The sequence below is a fragment of the Callospermophilus lateralis genome, chromosome 4 (genome assembly GCF_048772815.1).
Source record: "Callospermophilus lateralis isolate mCalLat2 chromosome 4, mCalLat2.hap1, whole genome shotgun sequence".
Classification (NCBI taxonomy): Eukaryota; Metazoa; Chordata; class Mammalia; order Rodentia; family Sciuridae; genus Callospermophilus; species Callospermophilus lateralis.
The window spans coordinates 21428147-21444866 of record NC_135308.1 but is presented as its reverse complement, the minus strand read 5'-3'; the positions used below and the strand labels follow the sequence as shown (position 1 = coordinate 21444866).

Sequence of the window (16720 nt, the reverse complement as noted above, 5' to 3'; positions counted from 1 at the left end):
TGCCCCATTCAAAAAGTTCCCTCGCTCTACACTTCATAATAAACTATCCTTCTTTTGTGTGGTTGATCTCAGAAGAAAGCCAACACTGGGTGTTCTAGTCCATGTAAACAAATGCAAGTCCTCAGGATGGTTGACAAGGTACCTGAAATATTCTCCGTCACTTGCTTCTCTGTCCTGGTCTTCCACCTTGCTCCTTCCTCCTTTTCTCTCTCCTTCAGCTACCGTGGGCTTTCGCTGGAGGCTGGATTGCGGTCTCAAGTTTTTGCTTTTATCCTCCACTCTGCCTTCAACAGCCTTCCTGCAGGTATTCTTCCTGCCTTCCCCACCCCCAGCCTTCTTTGTGAAGAACTAGGGGTTCACAACTAGGGGGGGGGGTTCACAGAGAAGGGGTCCCTGTCACTTCCTGTATTTCTCACCTGGCTCCTCCACAGCCCTTATTGCCTTCTGCCATGACATCCTTTTGCCAATTTATGATCTTTCTCACCCAAGTAGGATGCAAAGTCCATCATGGCAGAGATTTCCATCTGTTTTATCCATGGCCATTCTACCAGCCCATGGAACAGTGCCTGATATGTAGGAAGCACTTACGATAATAGGAAAAGGCCCTAAATTAGAAGCCTATGAAATAGTTCCCCGAGCATGGTAAGCACCAAATAGGCACACAATAAATGAATGAAAAAAAAAGAAGAACAATAAATAGGACCACGTGTAGTAATTTGTTTGCAGTCATTTTGGGCAATTCAAAGGTAAACAAGAAAAAAGTCCCTATCCTCGAGAAACTTCCTTGAGCAGATGGTGTAGAAACACAGGCATAACAATTATGTTACAATGCAAAATGTGGTGAGGGATATAGTAGTGGGAATAGTGTGATATTATCAGGGTACCGAGAAGGAGATATTACTTTCAGTTGGGAAGATAAATATTGAATAATATGTTTAAATAACTAAGCTTTGCAAGTTCAAAGAGGAGCATGGAAATAGGCCTTCTAATTAGAGTCTCAAATTCTCACTTGGAGTTATATAAATAACTATTCAGATGCCACCTTTGGAGTGCAAGTCTTACCCAGCCTTACTGCCTCTGCTTTTCTGTGTTTCCAAGACTTGCCCTAAAGCAGACTCTGCCAGAGTCACAGCTTGGCCTTACGTTAAACTAATGAGTACTTGCTTTTCAAATGGAACTGTTCCATGTGGCTGATGAAACTGCAGATTACCCATGTTGCACCTCTTCTGACCACTCCACTTTAATTAAAAATAAAACGGCAGGTTCTCATTCCTTATTCTCCTTATCTTAATAGTGGAGGAGAGTGGAAAGATATAGAAATCTGAGTAATATTTTGCTTGTCTGAATATGCTCAGGGGAACGGTTTCATAGGCTTTAAACTTATATGCCTATATGCCTTTTTCTATTATCATAAAACATGATACTTACTGTTTAAACACTCAATGATACAAACCCACATAGCATGGAACTTAGAATTTGCCTTCAACTCTACTCACTCCAGCAATCACAGGGTAAATACTTGCACAATTTTAGTTATATTATAAAATCATTTGTACAGGTTGCCTTTTTACTTTGCAGAAATGAGTATACTTTCAAGTTTATTTAATGATTCAAGTTTTCATGAAAGTTGGGTTGTTCATTTTTATCTAAAAATAATGATAATATGTTAGTAAAAGCAAACAGCATATTAAAGCTGCTATCAATTGGATTTGCAATGTCCCTTAAAGGCCCATGTATTAAATGTGTGGTGCTATTGGAGGGGGTAGAACCCATGAGAGATGGGGCTTAGTTGGAGGTGTTTAGATTATTGCGGACATGTCTTTAAAAGGAAAACTGGCACTCCAATCTCTTTCTTCCTCTTTGCTTCCCATCCTTAAGGTGAGCAATTTTGCTCTGCCACATGCTCCCACCATGATTTGCTGTTTCACCACAGGCCCAAATGCAACAGGGCCAATAAATCATGGACTAAAACCATCAAAACTATGAGCCTAAATAAACCTTTTTTATTTATTAGCTGGTTACCTTAGATATTTTGATATAGTGATAGAAAGATGACTAATACCAAAGCTAACCTCTCTTCCAAACACAAAGATAAACTACAGAAAACACTCTTTTTTACTTCTTCTTTAAAAAAAAATAAAACTTTTTCAGTGCCTCATGCATGCCAAGCAAGCACTCTATCACTGAGCCACATCTCCAGCCCAAGTATTCTTTCAAAAGTATACATCATCTCAGAAGAAACAGGAACCTCTGGGTACAAAAAATCTAAGGAGAAGATGAAAACCAAAAGATAAGCAAATGAGCTGACTTGGGGGTTGATCTTTTGGGTTCCTGGGGAAGATAGGGACTGGTTTTGAGAACTGGTGGATTTTAATGCTCAGTGTAGGGCATTACACAAGGGCAGAATATTTATTGGGAAGGCATAATATAGGTTTTTGACTTTGAAATCTTACATATGAGTTTAGAACCCTCAAATGATTATACTTTCAGTCTATTATTACTCTAGGTAATAGTAAAAACTGGGATAAAGTTATCATTCAATGTTGAAAAATGAGCAGAAAGCTTACCTGTCATTGTCTGAGTTTTGAGTAGAAAGATTTTTTCCTTAATAATTGAGGCAATAGAGCTGTATTAACCCTGAGATGGAAGTTCAGATTTATTCTACTGACATGAACTGAGACCCCTGAAAATAAATCATCATGAAAGTTGCTCCTGAGCTGGGTGATTCTCCTGGGACATCAGGAAGAAGCAAATGCAAAACCATCTTCAGAAATTCTCTGACTCTCCAGAATGAAAATGATTCTTACTTAAAAAAAAATCAAACCTCATTTAAGAGTTTTCACAATAAAAATGCCATAATGTATACTTAGGAACAATTTCTCAGAGAGACAGTGGACTCTGCAGACATCAGAATTGAAGCCCCATGAATTGGTGACAATTAATAGTGATCTGAAAGAGCACCATGAAAAAAGTAATAGAACCAGAAATTCTAGAAATTGAAAACTTCTGGAATTAAAAACCATACCTTAAAGAGAGGCTAATAAAGACTCAAAAATGGAACTAGTAAACTGGAAAAAATATCTTTAAAAAAAATCCTCAGATTAGAAACAGGTATTTGAACTTCATGTCTGGTCCTTGTCTTTCTTCTCTCCTTCTCTAAGTTCTATGGGACAGAATTCTGTCCTTGTCATTCTGCTTCCCCAGTCTGTTAATGCCATGGGGTCCATTTTTACTATGATTTTTTTTTCTTATGTGAATCAAACCCAAGTCAGATGAAGGGAGCAATCCCTTTGGCTGTGACCAGAAAGAAATGTGACTGAGTCAATATTCCACAAAGCTGAAATATGGTGTTGTCATAATGAACTTGCCTCCCGACCCAGGACTTTGTGTAGGTCAAAAGCATTGGAAGTTTATTTGATTGAGATGTGCACAGCTTTCACACCAAAAATAAATGTCTCTTGCTTACTGCTGTAGAACCATTTGCTTCCCCATGGACCCCTGGTCTTTCCCTCTCTTCTACCCCAAAGTGTTCTGCTTTCAGGAGAGAAGTGACTTGCAGCATCTGTGCGTAACCAAGAACCCAGGTCTTCCTATTCCCATGCACATTTGTTTGATTGTGCTGGGGAACTTGGGAAGCAGAAAAATTCAAGTTTTTATGACTTAATTGGATACAGCAAACTTGTTAACCAAGTCAACACTCTCTGCACTCACCGGTGGAAGTACACCCAAATGCAAGTCATGTGTTTGAAGAAGATTTGAAGTGGAGAATGGAACAAAAGGATCTTGTGATTTTGGGACCTTTTGGGCTGACTGAGTGTACTGTTATTTTCACTTCCACCGTCAACTTTACCTGGTTTTATTTATTTATTTTTTCCTGCTCATGATTATATGTCCCAGAAGGAAATGCTTTCAGCAAAGAGCCACAATTAAGACAGTGATGCTACCTATGGACCTCCTGACTCCAGTGATCACTTTCAGCTGCAAGTCTCAGTGACAGATGGTTTGCTGATTGGAGCCTCTGGCAAGGGAAGGCATCCTCCCAAAGGTGCATCTGGATGCTTTAAACTCCTTAAGTTCCTGACATAACTTCCAGGTGCATCACTTTTGAAAAACAGCCTTTGGCTTGCTCTTAGACTCTAGGAGGAACTGAATGCTTAATCTGAGGAGGCCCTGTGGCTCTCCTGCCTGATGCTCTTTCAGGTGGGCCAACTGGGACCCTGTGACCAGCGGGTCTCACCTGTCAAAGGGAAATGGCATATGGAAAAACACACTGGCCTGACCCAGCAGCATCCTGGCTTTACACTAAAAGACTGGCAACTGTTCCTTTAGGGGAGGTTCAAACTTTCACTCTTGCCTGAAGCAAGCTGCTGAATCAATGGGGACCTCAATCAGTTGTCTTAAATGCTTCTGCCTGGTTCACCCCTGATTCAGATAAGCTGAAAACCAGACAGCGTTCACAGGGCTGCTTTGGCTTCTCTACCAGCTACAGATGTGCAGAAGCAACGGTAAATGGTTATTGCCCCATAGGCAAAAATCAAGGTTCTTCTCATAGTTTGGGTCAGTACTCTGCTTAATAAATTTAAACTTTTTATTGACTTTTGGATTGTTAGGTTTACCTCTTTGCAAAAATACAAACTGCATATTCAAAAGGGGTTTCTTTGAGTTTCTAGTATGTGGAAAAATAACTGTGACTTCTCATAATGGCTTTCATGTTTGCAGGTGTTCATAGTAAGATCTTGTTTTCTAATGAGACTGGTTGGAACCTAGCTGAAGATCAAGTCTACATTGTCTGGATTATTCCACTGCTACATGGGTCCATCAGCAGACTGGGCATTGCCACACCTATAGTGTCACAAACTGGGTTTGTAGCAAATCATTATATGCATCTGATACCAAGGCTGTCACTGCTTGCCAATCTTGTGACACCTGTCAAATCTGGCTTGTTTCTTCATGGTGAAGGAAGTCAATACACAGGGTATTGCTCTAACAATCCTGGCAGATGGACTATGTTAGACTTTGATTCTCTATGGAAGAGCGACTACAGCAGTTGGTGTTTGGTCAAATCCCATGGCTGCTATTTCTGTTCAACCAGCTGACTCCAGTGAAACCCTCATGGTCCTTGAGACCAAGCTATAGCATGTTTTTAGCTTTCCAGACTACTTGCCATCTGACTATGGTGCAATTTTTATGACAAAAGCCACTCAACAACAGAGTAAGAGGCAGGTGTTTAATACACCTTCCATGCTCTCCACCACTTCTAGGCTCCTGGTATTGTCACTGACTGATCAATTTGGTAAGATTTCTATTCTCTCTTTTGCCTCTATTACAGTTTAGATATGAGGTGTCCTGCAAAGGCTCATGTTTGAGATAATACAAGAAAGTTGAGAGGTGAAATGATTGGGTTGGGAGAGCCTTAACTTTATCAGAACATTAATCCCCTGATATGGATTAACTGGGTGGTAACTGTAGGCACTAGGGTGTGGCTGGAGGAAACAGATCATTGGGTTGTGCCTTTGGGGTTTATATTTTGTCCCTGGTTAGTGAAGCTCTCTCTCTGCTTCCTGCTTGTCATATCCTGAGCTGCTTTCCTCCACCACACCTTTTGACCTTGATGTTCTGCTTCATTTTGGGTCCAGAGCAATGGAGTCGGCCCTCTATGAACTAAGACCTCTGAAACCATGAGTTGTTCCTAAGTAAACTTTGCCTTCCAAAATCGTTCTTGCCCAGGCTTTTGGTTAGAGTGGTGAAAAAAACTGACTAAAACAGCCACCTTCTGAGTGACCCAATGTTGTAGGAAGTTTAGTCACTGAATGAAGTAGTTTCTGAAAAGGATCACTTCCTGCAGCCTCCTTTTGGATAATGCCCATGATTTAGGGGGAATAGGGTTACCCAGGCCTATTTTGAAAATCAAGGATTCTACCTGAAACGTTCCTGAGCATAATGCTTCTTTATGTCTCCTAACCAACCTCTGGCCATACTGGTTGGTCCACTCTCTGGATGGATGGGTGTCAAAAGTGGGCATAGGAATTCACACTTAGTTCTGGTTCAGCCACCTGGATGCTCACTAAATTTTCATAGTCCTAGATCATAAAGATAAGGCCTTCTCAGTTGAGTATAATGCACATGTGTGTGACATGATGTCTTTATGAGAATTTTGTTAAAACATCTGTGCCCCTGCTGTACCTGATAATTCCAAATAAAAATTCTGGACATACATCAGAAATAATAGGCAAAAAGGCGAAGTTAGTTTCTGGAATGGGATTGGAAAATTTTCTGGTTGTAGAGCAAAACAGCAACTTTGATGCCTGGGGAAGGGAATGCCTAATTATTCCGTTTGACCCCAGAAAGCACTCAAAACAGTTTTAACTCATTGGCCAGCATTATTATGGATGATAGATTTACTTTAGACTTCCTTCTTGTGCACTAAGGTGATGTCTGTGCCATAACTAATACATCCTGCTGAAATATCCTGATTAATATTTCAACTAAATGGAAAGATAATTACTAGAACTTAGAAATTCTCCTAGCTTTCTACAATTAGGCCCTAGCAATCTGTAGAATTTGTTTAGCTACTTGGGTTTAGGATCCCATGCGGGCATGCTTGAGGTCAATACAGCCAGTTTATCTTCCTTCACTGTGTGGAGTCATATCAATAGAAGCTTTAATTAAATACTGTTTGAGACAAATTGATGAATTTCTTCTCAGACTCTGTTTGTCAGAATAGGGTCTAGTGTACTCAAAGAAAAAATTGTCAGTAGGTAAGGTGGCATTGAAATAAGGAATGCCAATTGTCTGTGGGTGTCATATTTTTGAATGTTATATAAACTGAGGCACTGATAGTGTTTTGTTTTCTGGGCTACCTTTCCAAGGATGTTTGTGTAATCAATAGCTTTGGAAGATGCAGTGTCTCCCTAATGAGCAAAGGATAGGCATGCATTTTATCCATTATAAAAGACTCAAATTTCCTAATCTCATGGTTTTTCTTGTGTAATATAACCCACTGCATGTGCAGACGTTTAAGCTGGTGAATTCACATTGTTGCATAGAGAGTGACGCTCCAGGGTCTATTATATCAGTGATAATACTCTGGCTACCACTATTACTATGAGTGGCAAACTTTCTTTTGTCTCTGACCCAGGAATCTTCTACCAGCAGCCATGCCATCTTGGCTGATTAACTTGCTATCTTATAAATAGGTTAAAATCTTATTCTTTTCTCAGTTCTTGTCACAAGATGGTACAACATAGTATATTAAAAATTACCCATATATTTGAAGAAAATATCTTCAGTATACATATCCAAGAAATTACTAGTGTAAAAGTTCTATAAATAATTGTGTATATATATATATATATATATATATATATATATATATATCAATAAATGACAATTTGATGAATGAGAAATACAAAAAGAATAAATATGACGAGCTAAGCTAAAAGAAGAAGAAACTATTAAAAAACACATGAGATGATGCTCAACATTATATTTTATCAGGGAAAAATGAAATTTAAAATTACAATGGGATGCTATTTATACCCATGATGTAGATCAGTCACAGATTAATCAAATTAAAGTAGTTTTATATCACCTAATGTTGGTAAGAACTTAAGAGAAAAGGGAATCAATATATATTGCAGGTGGAGGTGTAAATTTATAGAACTGCTGTAGAGAGTATTTTGAAGCTGAATGAGGCTGGTTTAAACAGTAAATCTAATTTTATTTTTCTCTTTTCTTCTTTTCTTTTCATCCCTCTCTCCTCCCATTCCTCTTCCCCACCTCAGCAGAGACTGTATATGTTATTCCAAAGAAAAGTAAGGAGTTAGGCTACAACAAACTTGCACAGGTAATTTTTTGAACTTATAAAACTTTACTTCTATGGATAAACTTTTAAAAATTATATTATTTTTCCTGGTGGTAAAGATCCGAGGCTCACCACAAAAGCATTTATTTAACATATTACGTATTTGAAAGATAAAGTAATTGTACCATTTTAAATTATATTTAATTTATGTTTATAAAATTGTTCTATGATAAATTGCATAATAAGCTTCAGCTTTTGAGGCCTAAACTATGTGTACCTCTACCTCTCCTAAACCTAAAGGGAAGAGAAAGCACAATACCTGTAACTGGTACTAGTGATGTGCTAATTCTACCTGTAAAGTAAATAAGATAATTTTCTATCAGGTCATTTCCTAGGTATGTTAATCTTAAGTATCAGTATTATAGCCATGAATCTGAGAGATGATAGGAGAAAATATGTTATGAGAACAAGGTAGGTTTGAAATGTGAACTCTACATCTATTCACATCTAATTCTCTCCTAGACAGCTTTCCCCTAAACAACGTTCTGTTGTTTCTGAGTACCAGTTGCATTACTCAGCTCAAGCTGCCATAAGAGAATACCAGGGCCTGATGACTTAAACAGCAGAAAGCCATTTTCTCACAGTCCTGGAGGCAGAAAGTCCAAGGTCTAGGTCTTACAGGTTTGATTTCTATTTTTTAAAAAAATTTTATTTTTTGTTCTTTTTAGTTATATATGACAGTAGAGTATAATTTGACTTTTTTTTTTTGTTTTGTTTTGGGTGGTGCAGGGAATTGAACCCAGGGCCTTGGGCATGTGAGGCAAGCACTCTGAGCTATATCCTCTGCCACTAATTTGTCTTTATACAAACATGGAGTACATCTGATTTTAGGTTTGGTTTCTAGTGAGGTCCTTTTTCCTACCTTGCAAATGGTCACCTTCTCTTTGTGCACATATATCCCTGGCATCTCCTCTTCTTATGGCATAATTCTTACTGGATTAAGGGCCTTATTATAATTTTAACCTTACTTAACTTCTATGACCTTAAAAGCCTGACTCTATATGTAATGATATTGGGGGGTAGGGCTTTAAGGTAAACATTCTGGAGAACACAATTCAGTCTACAATGCCAACCATGTGGCTGCCATTGTTGTAGACTCCTGGGACACATTAGTGAACCAAACAGAGGTTCCTCCACTTGTGGGGTGTATTTTTTAAGAGGGAGGTAACACACAATAAATAGTAACTATAATAAGTAAGTATATTGTATAGTATGTTAGCAGATAATGATTGTTATAGATGAACAATAGGAACAGGTAAGAGGGGTATGAAGTGCTTGCCTTGGGGTGGGTGACATTTTAAAATAGACCAAGTCCTCCAGTGGTTGACATTTGAGCAAAACCCTGAAGGATGTGAGGCAATTTGGAGTATAGATAGATATCTGCCCTTGTTAAGTCTGGTGTTTATTCAGTTAAGGACAATGGGTATTATTGAGAAGCTATAGAAGATGCAATTTAGAGGCAGATAAATGTGGTTGGAGTTCTACCTTCAAGCAAATCAGTCTCTGTACCAGATTGCACCCCCAACACCATGGATTAAATGAGTAACAGAAACCAGCATGTTTTAGAGCTGATTATCTCTCCCACTACAGATGAAAAATGAGAAAACAAACTGCTTCAACGCTGCTCTTGAACTCCTTCAAGAATCACTGTCTGATTATCAAACTTGTCAGGTAGGGGCAGCTCTCTCTCTATTTCTAACGGCGTTTTGTTGTTTCCTTAGTTTCATTTCACTGTCAACAGATCAGCACTTGCTTTGGTGGGAAAGATCAATAGTAACCATACTAATTATCTTTACAAGTATGTCAATCAGCTGCTTTCCAAATGGCTTTCCAGGATTAGCTTCTGCCTTGGGTAAGACAAAATTGTTGATGAAATTCAGCTGCCCTGCACTAAGGTGAAATATCAAGTAAGGAGTATTTATGGAGCATGCCAGGGACTGCACTTAACTCAGAAGCTAACGAAATCATTCTGTCAACTCCTGATTATCCATGTTATTAAAAAATGAAAGTATCAGTGATTAACACAGAGAGGAGTCACAGAGTGTTCTCAGGACAGAAGGTGGAATGAAGCAAATGGAAGATGGAAGAAATAATTCTGGAGGTGAACAGTGGGGAAGGTCAAGGAGATCTAACGGAAGGTCAGCACATTAACCTGGGAGCAGGTGTAGCCAGGAATGAGGGCTTTGAGATATATAGGCAATTGATGAGCATTGATTTTTTTTACCAGAGTTCATAATAAAAGTATAGTTTCCTTTCTTAAAAATCCACCAGAAAATAGCTAAAAGGGAGAATATAATTCTTTAGATTATTTTATTATAAAATGAAGTGCCTCATCTATATCAGATCAGGGCTGAGCTCTGGAGGGATAGGAGCAGATATCTAATCCTTTTTTTTTTTTCATGAGTGTTTTCTGCAAGATGTAAAGTTAAACCAACAAACCCAGAACGGCAAGTGCTTTCTAGCATTATGAACAAAGACCTCTGGAAAATAAGCAGGAAGCACCTAACCCAGGGCAGAAGGTGAGAGCAACAGGCTGGGTAGGTCTCCAGGAGGAGCTAAAGCCTGATTGCCTCTTATTGGAGGAGTTGCAATCAGCTGTGCCATCCCAGAGCCATTCAACTAACATCAACAAAGCCACCACAGTGTGTTAAACACTGGTACTAAGATTTGGGATAAAAAAAAATCATTCTGAGATTCAAGATTTCAGACTCTGGTAATGTGAAACTGATAGAAGCAAACTCACAGATGTGTCATCAGGTACTTTGAGAAAGTTATAAAAGGTGGCATTAGCAGCGCGAGTCTGTTCCACTGGATGTAAAGTGTGGTGGGGTGAATTGGTGTCCTGTGTCTGGGAGGATGGCAGGTGAGCAGGATGTGGAATGGAGAAATGTGTCACTGGGGACAGATGAAACACCAGGACGGGAGGTAAGGAGCTGGCAGGGTTAATTTAGAGAACTACAAATAATTCCTTTGGCTACAGATGAAGTAAAGACAGGCAAAAAAAGGATTAAGATGGGAAATTTAAATGAGGGAAGCAAGGCTTTCCATGCCCTGGGGAGGCACTGGGTTTATTCCCTGTGCATAGGGATATTTATGAGAGAGGCATGGGCTAACCATGCAGGGGGTAAAGTGGCAAAGGCACATGGGAACATTTAGATTTCAAGTCTCTGTGGCTTGAGTTTGGATAGTGGACTGGAATGGACAGACCCTATGGGGGTAGCAGGGACCAGTTATAAATGACAGCATTAATTTGGGCACAAAAGGATGAAGGTCTGAACCAAGATTGTGTACGTGAGGAAAGAGAGGACTGCAAGAAGAGACTAAGGGACTGGGGAGGTAGAGTGCTTGCTTTGCATGCACAAGGCTTTGGGTTCCATCCCCAGCACCAAAAAAAAAAAAAAAAAAAAGTACAGGACTTGATAATTGATTGACAAGGATATTTAAGAGAAAAGGAAATTATGGGTTTGTGTCTTCCAGTCTGTACAATTCAGTGATTAGCCAAGCTTTCCCCAGGACATGTGATTATTCAGGAAAAATGAGGCTTAACAAACTCTGAGATCTTACACAGAGAGTAAAAAGCACTTCAGTATAAGTTCTTAATGGAGTTTAATCCCTTGAGTGTCAGTACCTCACTGCTTAATTATTTTAATCTGCCATAGCATATTTTGTAGAACTTGGTAAAGTAATGCTTTAGCATAGACAACCTTGATATACATAAAGAAAAACTCTATGTAAACCTTTGGATTAAAAAAAAACTAATGAAAAGTAACATTTCTGGGGCTGGGGATGTGGCTCAAGCAGTGACGTGCTTGCCTGGCATGAGTGCGGCCTGGGTTCGATCCTCAGCACTACATACAAACAAAGATGTTGTGTCCGCCGAAAACAAAAAATAAATATTAAAAAAAATTTCTCTCTCTCTCTCTCTCTCTGTCTCTCTCTCTCTCTCTCTCTCTCTCACACACACACACACACACACACACTCTCTCTCTCTTTCTCTCTCTCTAAAAAAAAAAAAAGAAAAGTAACATTCCTTATAGTGCTATACAAATTAAAACCATATAAGATTAATAATGATACAACTTTTATAGGTGTTATATTTTCTTTGAAAAGAAAACTAGCATTGGTGTCCAGGGACCACTGGTTTTACGTGGGAAAAAAGGTATACCTGATCTCTTTTGGCTTCATTTAATTAATGTCAAATACTAGTCGTGGCTTTTTTTGGATTACTGAGAGATTCTAAAACTGAAGGTTATCTTTTATTTCACGCATTATAGTTGTTCAAAGGCTGAGGTTTAGAGACGGAGTAAATTTATATGGACTAACTATAGAGAAAGTTTTATGATAGTGTTTCATCGATAATACTCAGTTGACAAAGTAATTGCTGTTCCAGGCCCTTTTGGCCCAAAGAGCTTTTGTTCTGAATCTGTGGTTTAAATGCATAACAAAAGCAAGGAATCTTTAATGGTTCTTTCTTTGAAATTAGAATGTGATTACTTTAAAACATTATGGATAGTTTTATTGCCTTCAACTATTTTTAAACTGCCATTCTTTTTTAATGGTCTCTATAACTGCATGCTGTCGAGAATGAAAGCTAGTAGAGAATTCACTTGGTTGAGAGTTAGGTGAGGACCTGCAGAGAATTCCTAGAAAAGATGTTATTTTTTTATTTTTTTTGACTTGGTGATCATTAGTGCTCTCTCCACCGTCCCTGAAGTTCCACACCAGGGCGTTTCGGGAACAAGGCTTTAAGCCTAATTGGACCAGCTGACAGTGGAAGGTGATCAAAACTTTTCTTTTTGGGATGCTCTATGATTTCAGACAGGACCAGTGGTCACCGTGATTGTGATCATCTCTCACACACGTACACATCATGGACATGTACAGCTTTTATTCCGGAAGCGTGCGAGAGGGGCATGGACAGGTTCTAACCCACAGTGAGGTCTGAAAACTTTATGATTTGCAAGACTGAAAAAAACAGTGGTCCCTGTTCTGTGAAGAGCGTTGTTAGTTCTCAGGAGTTTGAGGTGAAACAGGTCAAGGTAAAGACTCCTTACCCGGCCGTACATGCTCTGGTATGCCTCTGCAATCATCAGCCTCTGCGCATTGCAGCGTTTCGTGAGAATGTCAATCAGCAGGTCTTTGTCACAGTCTGGGAGAAAATCATATCCGAGATTAGTGAAGCTACTACTCTGTAGTTAGAAGGAATCCATTATCTCATGATAAAAACCAATGTGCACGTGTTATGCCTCTTGGAACAGTAAAACAGCAATTTTAACAAAAATGGGAAGTCACACATCAGTGCTCTATGAAGCCTGGGTTCTTCCCGTCTCTCATTTTATCCTGATAGTACAGATTGTTCTCCTTTCTTTATAAAGAACAGATGAAACATTCAAGAGAGTAAGAAAATACAGCTTTTCTTCAGTTATTTGTCCTATCCCATCAAAAATGGGCTTCCCTGACTTGCAAGTGGATGAATGGCTTATAATGGGCACATCTTTCCCACTGTACAGTTAGCCATGGCTTACAAGGAACATGGCTTATGAAGACATGGCTGCTCTTGTCGGGACCTCCAGGGAAAGGAGCAGTATCAGAGAAGGAAATTATGAAAGTGCCAGGCATGGTCTGCACATTTCTGACAGATGCTGGGAACTCCTCATGCTTTGCATGGAGCATGGTCTCTCTCACTCCTGACCCGGACTCAGTATCTGGGCTGTGCATCCTCCATCTCATGTCATGTTGTCACACAGAGAAATGGGCCAACTTAATGGACAACTTGTTTAGACATATTTACCTGTAACCATAGTCATAGTAGGGGGACCAGGATGACCTTAATGTTTCCCTGAGTTTAACTAATATTTAGATAGGTTTCTTTCTAACTAAAAGTCCCAGACTTCTTTTTCCCTAGGGCATTTATTGTTGAAAATTAGCAACTGTAGATTCTTTCTCTGCTCCTTCAAGATGTAATTCTTGTCCCGTCTCTTGCGGTTTTACTACCCAGAAATGTTTTTCAAGGATTTGGGGGCCATCTTTGAAATGTTATCCAGAAAGATGGAGCCTCTACCTCCCATTTGCTGTATGGAAGTAGGAACCTAAACTTGGATGAGTGCTGGTCAGCATCACAGAGGGCCTCGTCACACTGGCCAAGCTCCAAGCCCATTCCAGTCCCTCCTGCTTTTGCACTAGGTCACTCCAGGCTTCATTCTCCCACTCCATACATCAGAGGGGTTGAGCTCAGGCTCACTTCTCTCTTGAAATGATCTTAGTCTCTATTACAGCAGCTCTGAATACAGTCTCTTTGCTTGTTTAATCCCATTTGGTACAATTATTCTTTGATAAGAGGTGATACATGAAATGGATAGTGAGAAAGATAAATTGAAATATCAGAATATTGAGCAAGTCATTTTTTTTTTTTAAACTAAATCCTTCCTGGGTAGTCTTAGGGTCATGGGCAAGTTATGAGTCTGGTCCTGAAATGTCCAGTGAATGAGACAGGTGACTAACATTTACATAGATGACTGTGCCATTGAGAATCGATGGGGGTGGGGGAAAAGATCAGGGTACTTTGTTCATGTGAAATAGTCCTGAAGCTGTATAAGGAGGGAGGGAAGCATAGACTCAGCTCCAAAGACTGAAAATAGTGTCTTCGTAGAGAAGAGGAATAGAGTGAAGTATGATATGGTGTTGTCTGGGGCTAACCTAGTTAAGTCACAGAGTCAAAGGAAAATAAGACACAGTGAAGTCTGTTACCTCCTTTCCAAAATGTACATATTTTAAATAATTAATAGAAGTTTTCTCACTTACATCCACTGTATTATTCTTATAATCATTATGTTTATTAATTACATATTTATTATTATTTTCTGCTTTCTGTTCTGTTGAAATTATCCACAATCTACCATTGGAATTACTCTTCATTTTAAAAAGTTTTCATAGCTGTTCTTCCTCATTTAACCTTTCAGAGATATTTCAGAATAATTATTTAATGATAATTACTTGAATTTTAATATAATTTTTCTTAAAACATCTAGTTAAAATTACTAGAAACTTAGGAATTGATTATGAGAGTTTTTTGTCATCACTAACATGAATCCACCAAGTTCTAAAACATTAAGTAAAGATTAGTAGAGCTTATTGCTAATGAAAGGAAACTTTATTTCTCTAAAATCATTCATATTTGCATTCATATTTTTATGTCAAATTTTATTTTTTTTCACACTTAATAGTGAATGAAGATATGGTACTTTTATGTTTATCTTATATACAAAAAAAAAGAAAGAAGAAAGAAAGAAAGAGAGAAATTAACTTTTCCTGACATTTGTATAATATTGAAGCAATAGCAGCAGAAAACCCATTTTTTTGAAGTTCACATGAAAAAGTCACCAAATAGTCCAGATTCTGGGACATAAACTTAACAAATTTAGAAAAAAATATAAAACACAAAATTTGCTCTGAGATTATAAGGAAATTAAACTAAAAGCCAACAGAAATATAGCTAGAAAACGGTAGAAAAAACAACACACTTCTAAATAAATCATGATGAATGTTAAAAATTCAAATTAAATGAAAACAAAAACACATCAAAATGTGTGAGATACAGTGAATGTAATGCTTAGAGGAAAATTTATGACATAGATTGTATGTATGGGAAAAGAAGAAAGATTTGAAATCAATACACTAAGCTTCTACTTACACAGCAAACAATAACAACAAAAATATCTAAAGTGAACAGAAGAAATCATAAAAATGAGTGTAAAAGTCAATTAAATTGAAAAGAAATCAATAGAGAGAATCAATAACACCAAAATCTGGTTCTTTGTAAAGATCAGTAAAATCTATGCACCTCTAGGCAGTCTAAGGAAAAGAGAGATATAAAATAGCAATATCAAAAACAAAATTGGGGTGGGCAGCATTGCTACTGGTCTTATGGACAGTGAAAGGCTCATCAATGAACATCATGAACACCTCTGTGCACACTGATTTGTTTGTCTAGATAAAGTGGATCAATTCCTTCAAAGATACAATTGGCCCAAACTCAAACAAGGAAAAATAGACAATCTGTAAAGGCTTTATCTGTGAAAAAAATTGAATCAATAATAGCCTGCCAAAACAAAAAAATGTACAAGATCAGATGTATTCTCTAGTAAATTCGACCAAATGTTTAAAGAAAAAAAAATATTAATTCTTTATAATATCTTCCAGAAAATATAAAATGTGTAGAAAGAATTATAGATAGGTATGCAAGGTGGGTTCAACTTTTAAAAAATCATTCAATGTAATTCATCACATCAATAGTCTAAAGAAGAAAAATTGTATGATTATATTGAGAGATGCAGAAAACGTATTGTGCAGAATACAATACCCGTTAAAGGTAAAAATGCTCTGTAAACAAGGAATAGAAGGAAAATTCCTCAGCTTGATAAGGACATCTCTAAAATCTTACAGCTAGCATTATACTTAATGGGGAGAAGAATCAAGAACAAAGTGAAATGTTTTAAAAACATCTGTGCATTTCAAAAAGTCCTGGGTGTTTCAAAAAGATTCATTTTGATTTATGTGCTCCTTTGTAGAGATTTAGGACAATTGGCTAAAAATGTTTCCAGTTGTCCAAGATCTCACAGAGATAACTTGGCAATTACATAGGTTGACAGATAGAAAATAAACACAGTTGTTCCAAGAACTCATGTGTAGGAATTCTCTCAACAAGACTCCCAGAATGGGACAAGTGAATTCAAGAATCAATAAAAGGAATAGCATCATACTAAAAAGCTTCTTCATAGTAAAGGAAACAGTCAAGAATATGTAGAGAGAACCTACAGATTGGGAGAAAAATTTTGCCACCTGCATATCATATAGGGA

The 16720-nt window shown here is 38.0% G+C and overlaps 1 protein-coding gene across 1 annotated transcript in view; it reads right to left on the bottom strand.

The window, feature by feature from the left end:
• Anxa10 (annexin A10) overlaps positions 1 to 16720 on the bottom strand; it is a 61498-nt gene that overhangs the window by 40070 nt on the left and 4708 nt on the right. The window contains exon 3 of the mRNA XM_076855256.1: positions 12919 to 13013. Within this exon, the coding sequence (XP_076711371.1) occupies positions 12919 to 13013 (95 nt within the window). The remainder of the gene's footprint in view (positions 1 to 12918; positions 13014 to 16720) is intronic.